Raw genomic sequence first — 16,175 nt, 5'->3', positions numbered from 1 at the left:
TTCTTGTATCTTTCCCAGCAATTAGTATAGTGTCTGTCACATAGTAAGTGCTTAACAAATACCATTAGAAAATAAAACAGACATTTCATCAGTGATAGGGGACCGGAACCTACGAAACATCTGTCAGTCAGGGAAATTTCCCTAGAACAATGTTTAACTTGGATTACCTTGTGAGGCTTTCGGCTGCTTACCCCAGTGGGTAGTTAAAAATATTTTGCATCAGGCACAGTGTTTTGGCATTCCCCTTCACTTTCTTTCTAGCTTCAGCGTTAAACTGTTGTCATCACTTAAACTCAATCATTTCTGCTGATCCAATGAACAGATGGCATTAATCAACCCACAGAATATGCACAAAGCAATTAGAAATGTAGAGTAAAAAATTTGGTGCAAGCAAATCAATTACTAAGGATGTGAAATCAACATTGGCATGCCAGCAATCTTGGATTGCTCTTACACAAAACAGACACTGATAACTGTAATGATGCTCTGTTTTACCTAATGCTCTAGCAAAGGATTTGGAGAACTAACAGGAATCTCAGATTTAATTACATATTCCTTAATGACTAGTCCTCCCTTTTCTGACAAGAACCAGCATAATTTAGGAACCAAGGATCTATCAGAATGATGGATATAGACAGTATGTGCTATACGATGCCATGCAAATGTGAATATGGTGCATAGAGAATAGAATAGTTTGGTATTCCTGGAAAAGAACTTCATTTCATACACACTGAGCATCTTTGTAGCAATCATAAATCTCATTTCGTCAAAAATAATGCAGCATTCATCAATTTGAGAAACACTGTGGACTAATAGAAAGAAGGTGGGCCTGGAGGCAAGGGATGGGGATTTAATTCCTGTTCCACCATTTGCCTGCTGTGTGACCTTGGAAAACCTACTTGCCTTCTCTGTGCCTCAGTTCCTCATCTGTAAAATGGATTCAAAACCTATTCTCCCTTCCCCTTGCACTGTGAACCCCATAGAAAACAGGATGGTGCTGACTATCATATATAATGACCCCAGTGTTTACCCAGTGCACGGCACATAGTAAGTATTGATGAAGACTCAAAAGCTTATTACTAATGCATTTGAGGCTATCATGCTACTGGAAAGCAGCAATTAGCATTTCCCCTATCTTGAATAATCCAACTGCTATTTACTTCTCATCTGAGGGAACAGGATGACTCACAGTTTCACATATTTTGATAGAGAGAGCCTTCAAATTTGACGATTCATTGAGGTGGTGAACCTTTATCATCATGTTTCAGCAGTGGTCAAAAAGGCCCAACTATATAATGCCCATTTACAATGTCATTGACTAAATTAAAGTTAGTTTCAATCAATCAATGACATTTATTGACTAGGGAAGCAGCATGGCTCAGTGGAAAGAGCCCGGGCTTGGGAGTCAGAGGTCACGGGTTCGAATCTCCGATCATCCACTTGTCAGCTGTGTGACTGTGGCAAGTCACTTTAACTTCTCTGTGCCTCAGTTACCTCATCTGTAAATGGGGATGAGACCGTGAGCCTCATGTGGGACAATCTGATTATTCTGTATCTCCTCCAGGCTTTAGAACACTGCTCTGCACATAGTAAGCACTATATTCAATTACTTTTATATTTATTGAGCACTCAGTGAGTGCAGAGTAATTTACTAAGCACTTGGGAGAGTACAACAACATATAACAGACATCTTCCCTGCCCATAGTGAGCTTAAAGTCTAGAGGGGAGAGAGGATATTAATATAAATAAATGAATTGAGGAACTGTATGTAAGTGCTGTGGCGTATAGGGGGAGTGGTGGTAAATAAATGAGCAAGTTGGGGGAAATGCAGAAGGGAAAGGGAAAAGAGGAAATGAGGGCTTAGTTCAAAAGTGGCACAAAGCTTTATGGGTGGAAAGGATAGCTCTGAAAAAAAAAAAAAAGCTTTAACATGAGGAAGTCAAACGGTGCTTCCATGTGGAGAAGACTTACTAGAATCCTAGTAGAGATTGGCATTCTGCTTTTTGAGCTGCACCACTCAATCTTTGGGAAGGGATTTGGCTTCTGTGCCTCAGTTTTCTATCCATTCTACCTACAAAGCAACCCTGATCTTGACACGTTCATCATGACAGAAAGATTACACCAATTCCCTGCACTATAGCAAAACCTCCTTTTGGCACCATGATGGTTAGAAGGACCTTTATTACAGGTGACTGCATCTCTGGATTAATGATGTCCACATTGTGCCTTAGAGAACTTGAAATCAATAGAACATAGAATGTTCCTTTGCTGCTACACAGTGCAAAAAAGGGAATCACTCACTTTTAAGCTTTAAGGAAAATAGATCTTTTTCACTGAGTTTTAAAAGGGAGTACATCATCAAATGACAGAGATCTCTATGTAGATAGTGAAACTCGTGGTAATTGTTCGGGTAATGAGCTTGACTGTCCAAAGAAATGTCATCGATGACTTGAATTAGTGGAAAGAGATCAGATTGTTGGTGCGTATGTTAGTGACACTTTCAAAACAGACTATTTAGGAGTGGTTAACAAATGAGGATTTAAGAGTTACTGCATAGGCATGGTTCAAGTGATAGCAGAGAGAGGAAAATATGCCTCAAGGGGGGGGGGGGGGACCATGATTAGGGTTACCTTTAGTAGAAGTCACATCAGCCTCAGAATTTATTCACTTGTTAAAGCATTCACTTTCTAGGTCCATTTTTTTTTTTTACTTAATTTTACTTCTTTACTTCAGCAATAATGAAATGAGGGAATTCTATGTGTTGTAGGTTTGGAGCTAGTACCACTGTGAAAACCTCAGAATTTTGGTGAGCTGCTTACTTCACTTTGGTGGCAGAGTCACTTTAAAATACAGCAACAAACACTAATGAGACAAATAAATATTACTGAAAAGAAATGTTGTGGGGAGTAGGAGGAAGAACTGTTGCCAGCTCTAAATATTTCCCTAAGAAGCCATTAAAAATAGAATCTTCATCTAGTTTCTGGAACAGTAAGGATGAACCCTGCCTGAAGGCAAGGGGATGGAGTACATGACTTCACAAAGCTTCTTCCAATCCTTGGGCTATAATCAAGAAAATATCAATGCATTTAATCATATATGCAAACCACCTCAGGGTTAGGAAAAATTGGCATTAATCAAATCAAGGCATTGATAATAGTCACACTGATGACCCCAATGATCGCTGTCCAATAAATATAAAATCATTCATTGATCACTGACCACTCTCCCACTCGCACCTCCCAGCCCATGCTTCCTTTTTACCTTCTAATGTTTTTAGAAAGTGTCATCTTATGGTATTTATGATATTGTTCACAGACAAAATAATTGACAGCTGAGTTCATTATCTCTCAATTAATTCTATCAATGATGAGCCATGTAGAGCAAAGAAGAGCACCATGATTATGTACCCTGGCAACGTGGTCAAATATTCCACAAAGTGGTAGATTTAGAACACACAACTTGTCCCCTTGCTGTCTTTTCACATTTGTCTATTACATCTACAGTTGGAAATTCACTCATTTTCAGGAAAAAACCTAATGGACATATTCTACTTATTTAATATACTAGACGTCTTCTTCAGAGAAATGTCTGAAGCTATATTTTTATTATGATCTGATTTGATTTCATGTTATTTCATGTTAACCTTCAGAATCTATGTCAGAACACATTAACTGATTTCTTATGGTTTCATGGGACTGTTTTTCTCAGATTACAAGGAAACAAGTATTAAAAAGTAGAAATCGGGGCAGGGAAAAAATAAGAAATTCATTTGATCAAGTCAAATTCCAGACATGTTTGAATGAAATGGGACATTTTATAAAGCTATTCAATACCAATAAATAATTTCTCAAACTGCAGACATAAAGCAAGCTCTTTCTTTTAAATATCTTTTTAATACATGCATAACAAGAGAAAAGTTCATATCGCCTCTCTTCCAGAAACATGTTTCATTAAAAAAAAAAATGAAACAAATTCACAGGCTCTAAATATTCAAGAGCATATTAGTTAATTGGTTAAGGATTAGGTAAATGGGGGAAGCAAACATGAAGCTTGAAGAAAAAATGTGAGGCATGGAGACTTTTCAAATGCTCTGCATTGTATCTTCCAGTAACAACTTGGTAGATGTGAGCAGTTCAGGGCTAATTCAATAGTCACTGAAAAGAAAGAGGTGTTTGTAGAGCATAATAAAAATAGTCCTCATTGAGAATAGAAAAGACTGACTCCTAAATATTTGAGAAGCTATGTGTATTCAAGGGAAGGTTTTATTGGAACAAAGAAATTTAAGTATCAGGAAAAAGTAAGACTCATTTCAGGGTATCTTTTAAAATATTAGGAAATGACTAGTACAGCAATAGCTACGGCAAACTTCAGACTTAGAAAAAAAGTCACAATTTCCTGTCCACTGACAATATGTAAACTATAATCCAATGAATCCCAAGAAACCCTTCTCGAATTCTGTCTTATTTAAACAAGACTGGGTAGGAGAGCCGAAATATTTCGTTATCTATAGTGAAGACCTAGGAGAAAAAAAAGGTAGGGGAATGTAGAATAACTCAATGTCTCCTTTTTCTTCGCATAGGTAAATAGTGAAATTCAAAAAATTCCGAGATCAACCCATGTATCAATAAGGCAATACTGACCTCTAGTGTTCTGAGGTAAAAAAAATCTACAACACTTCGATTAACTTCCACCACTACCCAGTACCTTTTAGTAGAAATGATTTTTCTAAGACATCATGGTCTACATTTTGCTTATAAAATAGGCAGAATGAATCTGTGAATAATAAAATTCGTTCCAAAGTTGAACCTTTTTTCTAGGGTAGGTCCTACAAGCCGGCTGGCATTAGAGAGAGATCAACCTCATTTCTACAATAGTGATAAAAAGCTTCAGTAAATACCTACGTAAAGACTCCTGTGTAAACTCTACAGACTCTAAATGCTGAATCCCTTAATGGGATTGGCTGCACTCTTGCTTCTTTTTGGTTTATTAGGTACAGGATACGGGGTGTGCTCCCAGGAAAGGACTGTCTGCCCAAAATGGGCACTGCCCAAATCTATTTCCTACCCAGAAGGACAGTGGGAAGAAGGGTAAAATGGGATCATCCTGAATCACTCTCTTCTCCCCAACCCCTTATTCATGCTTTTCTCAATGACGGTGAATATACTAGCACACAGGAGCAGAACAAATGCCATTATTTCCAAAGTATGGTCGGGAAGCCAAAGGAAACTTTAGCAATTCTAACCATCTGAAAGAGCCCCGCAGATGAGTTAATGAAGTCTTTCTACCCCTCAGAAATGGAGCAGAAAGACCTCACTTCTCTCCTAGCAAAGGGGCGAAGCAATTGAGCTTAAGGCTATAAAGGCATCGACAATTCATTCAACTTTGACTAACTGTGGTCTTTAAATATACAGCACACAGTCCAGGTCCCAGATCCTTGTGCATTCAACCTCCATGCCTATTAACTGCAATATCATGGGGTGTTAAGGTTAGGTTTTAGATTTCAGCATGTACTGTGGCCATATACCTCAGACGAGGTTATTGGTTTGGTGATTTTTAGGGAACCCCTCCCCATCAGCTCTCTTCCTCCATCATACAGGATTTTTTGAGGGAGGTTGGGGGCACAAACTCTCTACATCCGATGTGCATGTATAGTTGATTTTGCTGCTCAGAGCCCCTCACCAAAGCAAATGGAACAGGATCGTTTCAACCCAGGACTCCCTGTGGCTGTCAGAGACACCAACAGGAGATTCGTTCCATCTGGGGAACAATCTGAGGACCATATATTACGGGTGGCTGAGTTTACTGCAAATGCAAGCTGCATTCTCAAGTCAGCCATGGTCTCTGCGAAGTGGCTAGTGGCATCCTTGTTACGCTAGCAATTCCCAACGTGACCCACTTGGAATCCCGTTCGGAGGAAAGCCACAGCCACCGAGGAGGTGCAGGAAAGCGAGCTCATATCAGAGACCTTATCGTCTCGCCAAACTTTATTTTTCAAGAATCAGGGCGTGCATCTTCCCCCGGAAGACAGTGCTCTATTCTACCTGGAAGTCCCCCCATCCCCACAGCCAACTTTTGGAGGAACTCACTGCCCTTCATACCGACCCTGGGGTCCTCCCCTCCTCCCAGGAAATTCAGTAGAATATCCAGCTAGCCCTGCATAGCCACGAAAGTATCATCGGACGCCTCCATCCTCTACTTACAATTGGTCGCTGCCAATCCTGGGTGGTAGAGACTGGAGAACAGCAAAGTCAAAACACTGGCCACCTTGGGGACAGAATCCATTTTCTCCGGAGCGTTCCCTCTCAGCCTAATCCGGAATTTCCACAGATGCCAAGGGTGTCTCTCTCGTCCCCCCCCCCCACGTCTCCCTCCCCCATCCACCTCTCTCCTTCCTCTCCCCTCCCAGTGACCGACCACTCTGCCCGTCACTCGCTGTCCCTCTCCATCCTGCGCCCCAGACACCCCGGATCAAAAGGGTGGAGGGGTCCTTTCTCCCTGTCCACCTGCTCCTCCTCCCCCTCCCAGAGCTGCCCCTGCTGCACTTCTGCTCTTCCTCCCTTTTCAGAGGTGCAAAAGCCCTTCCCAGATGCAACAAGAGGAGCCGCGTTCTGCAGAGACCGGCCACCTCCGGCGCGCAGAGCTGGAATCAGCACCGGGCCGGCGGACAGCGCCTTATAGGCGCGCAGGCCAGCGCTGCACCGCCCTCACTCCCCAACGCTCCTCCCCCTTGCTCTCTTATAAGAAGCAGCCCGGGCGGGGTTTTCCACCACTCTGCAGCCCTTTGGTGAGGGATGGACCCTCCAGCCTCGGCTCCAAGGAGCAGATCAGCCACCGGCGAATGCCAGAGAGCTGGGAAGGGGGAACTCTCCTTAATTACAATTTTTCCCTCTCGCTCCTAAATGCATCCTTTTTTCCCTCTCTCCCTCCTAAATGCATCTTTTTTTTTCCCCTCTCACCTAAATGCATCTTTTTTTCCCTCTCTCTCTCCTAAATGCATCTTTTTGTCCCTCCTCTCTCCTAAATGCATCTTTTTCCCCCTCTATCTCCACCCACTCCTCCCGGCAATAGGGAAGTGCAAAAACACCTTTGGAAGGAGAGAGAGAAAAAAAAGGGGCTGCGAGAGGTTGGAGACGTGCCAGATTAACGTTGCATTGCAAACCCCGGGTTAAATGGGGATTTTAGGCACTAATTCCTGCGGGGTGAGGCTGGCTGAGGTCAGGGCTTGTAGTCCCCAAGGGAAAATCTTCCTCTGTCTTGGAGAAATTGTACCTAACTCTTCCTCCCCCTGGTTTTTAGCCCCGGCTTCTCTCTGCTTCCACCGAAAGGGAGCATCCACCTTTTACTGGAAATTGGGTCCCGGCTGGAGGTGAGAGCAAGGTGCGGGAGAGAGGGGCGACCACGTGGCTCTCTAATGCGCGGAGTGTGTGTGTGTGTGTGTGCATGTATGGGGCTGGCCAGCATGCATGGCTTGCTCACCTGGCAGTTAAATTTCTAAAACTTTAAAGAGTTAGAATTTAATTGCCATCAATAGTGTTTTCTGAGAGCCTTGCGCAGAGCACACATTTCACTCTCGCGTCCTTCCCAGTGTTCGGCATACAGTCAGTTCTTAATCAATATCACAACTATTATAATTACAATATATATCATATATGTATATATATATATGTGTATGTATATATGTGTATCTATATATATATACATGATAATGCGATTTGTTAAGCGCTCACTATGTGCCAAGCACAGTTCTAAGCACTGAATTATATGATTCTGCCCCTGGGCACTGTGACCCAATGCCTAAATTGAACTTGCTTTATTTTTAAAGAGAGAAATGTTAACTCCCACCAAAAGGGTCTATATTATGCAGCTGAAAAGAGGGTTGGGAGGTTTTTCCTCTTTTAAAATTTATATATAAATATATACATATACGTATATATAATATATATATATATATTCCCCATGGGCTACACTATTGCTATGTTTACCGTATCATTCGATCCTCATGAGATGCATTGCTATTCACGGGCTGTGGCGTCCTTTTCAATTAATGATTCCTCAGGTGTAACCGTGTTGCTTTGTTTATGCCCTCACCCCACATCGACAAGATGCTGAATCAGTGCCAGGTAAAAATTGTATTAATGATCCAGCTTTAATCCTGGATGATAATTTATTTGGAGCTGTGTCTCCACTTTGAGAAGTGTCTATTCCTTTGAGATGATAAATATGCTTTAGCCGGCCAAGAATAATGGGATCGTAGGCTATGTCCAGTCATGTTTACACCTTAACTCCATACAGCACATAAATCTTGAGAAGACAAGACTAGTGAAGGGGGGATATTTAGCCAAGTTCAAACTCAAGACAATGCTGAGTTTTGCTTCTCATCAGAGTGCCTTCAAATGGCAGCAGCTAAAGATGTATATGTAGAGGGAGATTGTCTACCTACTCTATTCCCTTTTACTTTCCCAAGTGCTAATATAGTCCTCTGAACACAGTAAGTTCTCAATAAATATGATCGATTAATATGACTGAGAAAATCTGCTATGCAGCGACTCTTTGACCCGAACTGATCTTCAAACTGTCTGAAAATTATTCAATTGTCCAAATATCAGTAAGTGAGTATTATGCATGCAAATTGCATGCTGCTTTAAAGTCCCATTTTCAGAAGAGTACTTTCCAACTGAACACAGCTGTATTTTGGAGAAAATTTTCACTAAAACAGTGACACTTTATTAAGGATTTGTTTTAACTTAAAGTAAGAACCAGAGCAATGAATGAAGTGGAGTGGTAAACAGCTGTTCCTTTCACACAATAGTGTTAACAATTACCATCTTCTGGGAGCATATTGCCAGGAAGTTCATTAGAAGCAAACTATTAATCACTATTAAAATTTTTGCACTAGAATGTTTACCTATTGAAATGACTTTCTAAACCTCTTAGTCTACTAAATCCATCCTCGAAAGGTGTGATGGAAACAGAGTAATCCCTTTATTTTCTCATGCTGACTAAAAATATAGGATTATTAATAATAGCTTGAAAATCTGTAGTGCCTTTCTTCCAAGAGGCTTAAAAGGGCTTCGTGTGTACAGTCAACTCAATTATGCAAGTTAATGGAGGGTGACATAGCATGGTTAAATGAAATCCACATCACCTCAGAAACCTGATTATAGTTAATGATTCTAAGGTCCTCCACCAACTTCCTCCCCCAGTAAGGGGAACCTCAGAGAGGAAGGGAATGTATATATAAGTGCTGTAGGAGTAGGAGGGGTGCTTAAGTACTTGGAGGTTATGGACTCATGTAACATAGAAGGGAGGGAAGACAGGGTGGGAAGGTGAGAGATTTTCCAGGCAAGGCTTCCTGGATGAGATAGGATTTCAGCAGGACTTCAGTCAAGCAATCAGTTGCATTTATTAAGCACCTATTGTATGCAGAGCAGTATACTAAGCTCTTGCAAGAGTACAATAGAAGAACATTGGTAAACAAGGCATTTCAAAGATGGAGAGTTGTGGTCTTTTGGATGTCAAGGGGGAGAAAATTCCAGGAAGGAGGAAGGTGTGAAATATGGTTTAACGATAAAAGAAAGGAGATCAGGACACAGGGAGGAGGTATGGTGGTTTGAAAAACAAAGTGTGTGGGCGGGTTGTCCTGAGAGAGAAGTGAAGATAGGTAGTGGGGAGAGAGCTGACTGAGTGAGTAGTGGGAGGTTTCTGTTTGATATGGAGGTGATGAGCAACTACTGGAGGCTTTTGAGGAGTGGGGAGCTAATAATAATAATCCTGGGATTTTACGTGCCAGGCACTATATTAAGCACTGGGATGGTTACAAGCAAATCAGGTTGGACACAGTCCCAAGTGGTGCTCATAGTCTCAATCCTCATTTTTCAGATGAGGGAAACGAGGCAAAGAGAAGTGTAGTGACTTGCCCAAGGTCACACAACAGGCAAATGGTGAAGCTGGGATTAGATCCATGACCTTCTGATTTATTCATTCATTCAGTCGTACTTATTAAGCACTTACTGTGTGCAGAGCACTGTTCTAAACCCTTAGAAAGTACAATTAAGCAACAAATAGAAACAATCCCTACCAACAGGCTCACCTTACACAGAAAGAGCTCAATAAATACCATTAATTGACTAATTATATAAGAGGAACTCTTTGTTTTGCTCCCACGTCTGTGTTCTACCCACTATGTCATGCTGCTTTTCAATGTAGACTGAATGCTTACTTTTTGAAAAAAGATAATCCAGACGCCCGAGTGAAGTTCAGATTGTGACGGGAGAGATAGACTGGGAGGTCAGCAAGGAGGATGATGCAGTAGTCAAGGCAGGATATGATAAGTGCTTGACTTTGGGCAAGTCACTTCACTTCTCTGTGCCTCAGTTACCTCAGCTGTAAAATGAGGATTAAGACTGTGAGTTTCACGTGAGACAACCTGATCACCTTATATCCCCCCAGCGCTTAGAACAATGTTTTGCACATAGGAAGCGCTTAACAAATGCATCTTTATTACAAGTGTTTGGATCACTGTTGAAAGCCACTTTTGATGGAGAGGTAAGCGTGAATTTTAAAGACGTTGTGAAGATAAAATGAAAGGTTATGATAACTATCTAAATATGCAGATTGAAGGAGACTTTCAAGGATAATGTTAAGGTCGAGGGCTTGAGATGGAGGTCCTGCCAACAGTGATAGGAAAGTTGGGTGAGAAGAGTATATGGGTGGGCAGATGTGGAGTCCAGTTTGGACTTTTTTATTTTGAAGTGTGAGTAGTGTACCAAAGTAGAGATGTCCTGAAGAGAAGAGAAAATGCAAGATTTCAGAGGAGAAAGGTGGTATCCAAAGAGGTAGCTACAGACAGATCTTTATGTTCACAGCTATAACGAAGTGGAATGCATCTTTTTAGAATTCCTAACTACCAAGTTTTAACAATGAGAAACTTTCTCTTGACTTTGAAATGCCAAGAATATGCTCTGGGACAAGTAGCGTGGTCTCTTCTTGCCATCCTGATTCTGTAGATTTCCAAGTATCTAAGTCTAAAGGATGGTGGCTTTTAATCTGAAGTAGTGAATGAGCTGCACTGCAAAAGTAAGTTAGGAAGAGCCTCTTTATACGAATACTCATAGATACTTTGAGTACCCTTTTCAGTCGTACGTCCGATAAGCACCATTCACACACCTTCTCTCGGAATCCCTCCCGAGAATGAAATCTAGTTTCTATAGTACTGTCTTGTCTCCATAACAGTAGAAACTGAACAGTTGATTTAATACTTCTTGACCCAACTCCTCCTGGTGTTTAGGTCACTTCCTGGTTATCTTTCGTAAGGAAAGCTGTATTTACTGAGCAATACTTCAAAACTCTTGTTTTCAGAAGGCTGGGAGAGGGAAAGCAGCCTGGCATACCATTTTGGAGTATAGCCCAAACACTAGAAGACTCTAATCCTGATTCTGCCCCATGTCTGCTGTGTGACCTTGGACAAGTCACATAGGTTCTCTGTGCCTCAGTTGCCTCATCTCTAAATGGGGATTAAGAGCGTGAGCCCCATGTGGGACCGGAACTGTGTCTAACCTAATTAACTTGTATCTTCCCCAGTGCTTAGAGGAGTGCTTGGCGCATGGTAAATTCTTAATAAGTATCATAACTATTATCTATCTTTAACTTAGACTCCTGCTCCTGGCATGCTCCATGACTGCTGAGCTGAAGACAGTAGCTGCTTCTGCACACAAACCATGAGGCCCCACAAAACCCAGGAACTGATGGCCAATGGGCATGCCCTGAACTCTGAGAAGCCTGAAATTCTGCCCCTCTAGCTACAGAACCCTGCTGATTTTATTTTTACTCTTACATTTGTCTGTGTTTTGTTTTAATGTTTCATCATTCCTCTTGTGTCTGTCTCCAGTTCCTTCTCTCGGCTTTTAGATTGTGAACCTATAAGGGACAGAGATCATGTCTGTTTCCCACCTGTCTATTCTTTCTGAGTTCTTAGCAGAGTGCTCTGTACACAGTAGGTACTAAATCCATACTATTACAACTTCTGCTAATTCTACAATAGACACGACAGTGGGCTACTAAGAATAGATCTTTTAGAGACCTTAAACTGAAGCCTCCAAGATATTATAGTCTAAAGCAAAGCCAAACATAGATTTTTTTTTTTCCTTTTAGCCTTTCCTTATAGAGAGGGCAGGACTTACAAAAGGACAACAAACAGGTTGGTCTTGGAAGCAGCAGGAAGTCTCTTCGAAGAGTTACTGGGTCAGCACGATCCCTATTTGAGATTCTTACAACACTGTTTCAAAACTCCAAGCTTTTCTTAGCCTTCCTTGGCAATTCTGAAGTCTTGTTTGGGATCTGGAAGTCCAGTCCAAGAGTGGGCATCTTGGCTCATATGGTACAGAATAAGAGAAAAAGCATGGCCCAGTGGAAGGAAGAATAATAATAATAATGTTGGTTGGTATTTGTTAAGCACTTACTATGTGCAGAGCACTGTTCTAAGCACTGGGGTAAACACAGGGGAATCAGGTTGTCCCACGTGGGGCTCACAGTCTTAATCCCTATTTTACAGATGAGGAACATGAGCCTGAGCGGGGGGGAAGTCAGAGGATCATGTGACTTTGGGCAAGTCACTTAACTTCTCTGGGCCTCAGCGACCTCATCTGTAAAATGGGGATTAAGACTGTCAGCCCCATTTTGGACTACCTGATTACCTTGTATCAATCCCAGCGCTTAGAACAGTGCTTGGCACTTATTAAGCACTTAACAGACACCATCATTATTATTCTTATTATTATCTGGGTTCTAATCCTGCCTCTGCCATTTGCTTGCTGTGTGAACTTGAGCAAATCACTTGATTTCATCTGTACCTTAGCTCCTCATCTCTAAAATGGGGATTAAATACCTTTTCTACCACCTACTTGGGAAGTGAGCCCCGGGGGGACATGGTTTGGGTCCAACCTGAATATCGTGATTCTACCCTAGTGGTGAGGATAATGTTTCACTTGTAGTAAATGCTTAACAAATACCATTATGAGTATTAGTAGCAGATACTAGTAAGACACCCAGAGTTACCCTCATTCGAGGGTGTTTGAAGTGAAAACGGGAGGCAGAAGGCAGGGTTAAGGTTTGGAAATCTACAACTCCAGGGTTCCCAGTATCCTGGGAAGGCAAGCACTGACCACCTTTGCGGGGAAAGGATGGAAGTTTGGAAACTGCATGGCCTAGTGAATAGGCCTGGGAGTCAGAAGGATCTGGGTTTTAAACCCAGATCCACCTACTGTCTGCTGTGTGACTTTGGGCAAATCACTTAACTTCTCTGGCCCTCAGTTACCTCATCTATAAAATGGGCATTAGGAGTGTGAGCCCCTTGTGGGACAGGGACTATGTCCAACCTGTTTAGCTTGTATCTACCCCACTGCTTAGAATAGTGTTTGACACCTAGTAAGTGCTTAACAAGTACCATAATTATCAGCATTATTATTATTATTATGTGAAGCATAAAGATCTGGTGCAGAGTCCATATTTTAAAGACAAGCTCTGATTGGTTCTTTTTACAGGGGGTTATGGATTGAAAGTTTCTGTTGAGGATAGCACAATCATCATGCCATTTTAAATCTTGCTCTAATGAACAGGAGTGGGAAGAAGTAGTAAAAAATGAAGGAGCCACAATTAGTTACTGTTTCCTCTTTCTCTGGCTTCGGAAGATGGGATCAGGATAAAGAAAGATAATCTCTGCCATGAGGAGAGCCTCCACTATCACCAGACCTGAGAATGATCGTCTGCTCTGGGAAGGAAAGTATTCATCTGGCATAATGAATCAGTCCTTTGTCTGCTGACGGCAGAGGGATTATAGTCTCTGGTGATGTGCAGGTTATTATCTAGGAAGATTTGAGTCGGGTGTCTCCGACTCACCTATGATGAGGGCCAGGTTCAAATACATCGAGGGTGAGTGAGTGAATAAACTACTTCAGACTACTCTACAGGGGTTAATGAATCTCTGCTACTTGGCAAAGACCAGTTCACTCTGCGGGAATGTTAACATCATCGGTTCTACACTGGATCATTTTTACTGTCGTAGGATAGAGTGAGGGAAGCAAAATAACTTAGTTAAAATTGATTCGAGGTTCCCTGAATAAGGTTGGCATTGAGACCAATTTTAGCTATAGCCAGTGTGTGTGCATAATATATACATAAAACTAATAATAGTATCTGTTAAAAATTTTCTATGTGTCAGGCACTGTCCTAAGTGCTGGGGTAGATATAAGATAATCGGGTTGGACACAGTCCCTGTCCCACAGAAGGTTCACAGTCTCAATCCCCATTTTACAAATGGCATAACTGAGGCAGAGAGAAGTGAAATGACTTGACTAAGGTCACACAGCAGACAAGTGGCAGACCTGAGATAAGAAGCTAGGTCCTTCTGACTCCCAGACCTATACTCTCTCTACCCACTAGGCCATGCTGTTTTTCACTCTCTCTACATATATATATATATGTATACATGCACATATGTATTTGTTATATATATATGTGTGTGTATATATATATATTTCCTTTCCCACGGTGATTGCCAACTGGTTCAATAAGTTTTTGTTCTTCTATATTGGGAAAGTTGGAATAGGTGATACATTAATTTAGGAAACAGGGCTTTTTTACTGCCAGGGAATTAAACCATTAAGATCCCTTAGAGTCTTTTAGGAAATCAGAGGCAAGCCAACTTTTAATATAATACCACTATATATATATACATAACGCAGGCATTGGGAGAATTGGAATTAATGTGTAAGATCATTGAATTTCTTCCAAATATAGCATGAACTCTCTCTCGGTGTCTCTCTGTTTGCCCTTTGTATTTGAAGGAGAGAACCACTGACAGTGCAGTTTGCATGTGTGCATATGTGACTGAAAAGGTCAAAATGCAGGGTCCACAGTCCCAACCACACTGAACACACAAAAAGTTCATCCCTTGTGTTGTTGTGCTTCATGTTTGCAAATCCCTTGTGTTGTGTTTAATGTTTGCTAAAAAAAAAAAAAAAAGAAGTTACACTAAGACATAAACGCCCCCTCACAATATGAATGAGAAAGCATCAAAGTTAAATTCCTCCCTGAAATGAGGAGGGGAGAAGAGAAAGAGAGAGAGGATGAGAATGTATGAACAAGAAAGCATTTAGAGAGTTTCTGGGAGACTGAGCTGCCTCCAGAGGTTGTGAAGTCCAGGAGAATGTGTAGTTAGATGGAAATTGCAGCACTGGATAAAACAATCTGAATGAGTCCATATTTTAAAACACTTTCATCAAGTCCGACTTCAATACTTGATAATACTGGTGTTTAATGATGGGGAAGAGAACAGTCATATGAGAAGTGTGGGGAAGCAAATTGGAAGGTACAGGGGCAGTGGAGGTAGAAGGAATTGAAAAAAAGCCTCATAGGTAGAATCTGATTATGGGCTGGTGGTGAAGGCCATGGAGGGAATATGCAGGGACCAGAACCTACATGGTTGCTACTGGGGGTGAGTTAGGCATTCATTCAGTCGTATTTATTGAGCACTTACAGTGTGCAGAACACTGTTCTAAGCACGTGTGGAAGGGGGGAGAAACATATCGAATGTACTTTTTCCCCAAAGTGAAATTTTCCATCCTGTCATGGACTCCTGAATGGGCTCATAGAGTTCTATATGCACTGATGTTCCCCGTGGACCTCAGGCTCTTTTTTTTAATTCATGGTATTGGTTAAGCATCTATTATATGCCAGGCACTGTACTAAATGCTAGAATAGATACAAGATAATCAGGTTGGACACAGTCCCTGTCTCAGAGAAGGCTCATAGTCTTAACCACCATTGTACAGACGAGGCAGCTGAGGCCCAGAGAAGTAAAGTGACTTGCCCAAAGTCACACAGAAGATAAGTGGCAGATCCTGGATTAGAACCCAGGTCATTCTAACTCCCAGGCCCATGTTCTAACCACTAGCCCATGCTGGTTCTCGGCTTTACTGCTTGCACAAACGAATGAGAGGGATGGAAATGACCCCCAAGTTGACTTTCCTTAACCCTCAAGGTAGCATAGTCAAGAATGTTTTCTTCCTGAATCCAGTGGATAATCACAGTTGCCTAGACAGGAACTGGTTCCCACTGGGAACAGCAATCCATACAGCCTCCCATGTCATTGACCACAGATGTTGATTTGCCACTTGTCA

At 41.6% G+C, this 16,175-nt stretch overlaps 1 protein-coding gene across 1 annotated transcript in view; it reads right to left on the bottom strand.

Moving 5' to 3' along the window:
* The window catches only part of CNTNAP5 (contactin associated protein family member 5), a 746,584-nt gene extending 740,230 nt beyond the window's left edge, over positions 1-6,354 (bottom strand). The window contains exon 1 of the mRNA XM_029075794.2: positions 6,201-6,354. Within this exon, the coding sequence (XP_028931627.1) occupies positions 6,201-6,282 (82 nt within the window). The 5' untranslated portion in view covers positions 6,283-6,354. The remainder of the gene's footprint in view (positions 1-6,200) is intronic.
* Positions 6,355-16,175: the final 9,821 nt, after the last annotated feature.

The sequence above is a fragment of the Ornithorhynchus anatinus genome, chromosome 1, assembly GCF_004115215.2.
Source record: "Ornithorhynchus anatinus isolate Pmale09 chromosome 1, mOrnAna1.pri.v4, whole genome shotgun sequence".
In the NCBI taxonomy this organism is placed as follows: domain Eukaryota; kingdom Metazoa; phylum Chordata; class Mammalia; order Monotremata; family Ornithorhynchidae; genus Ornithorhynchus; species Ornithorhynchus anatinus.
Note: the sequence above shows the minus strand (reverse complement) of the source record. Positions and strands in the feature narration are given on the sequence as shown.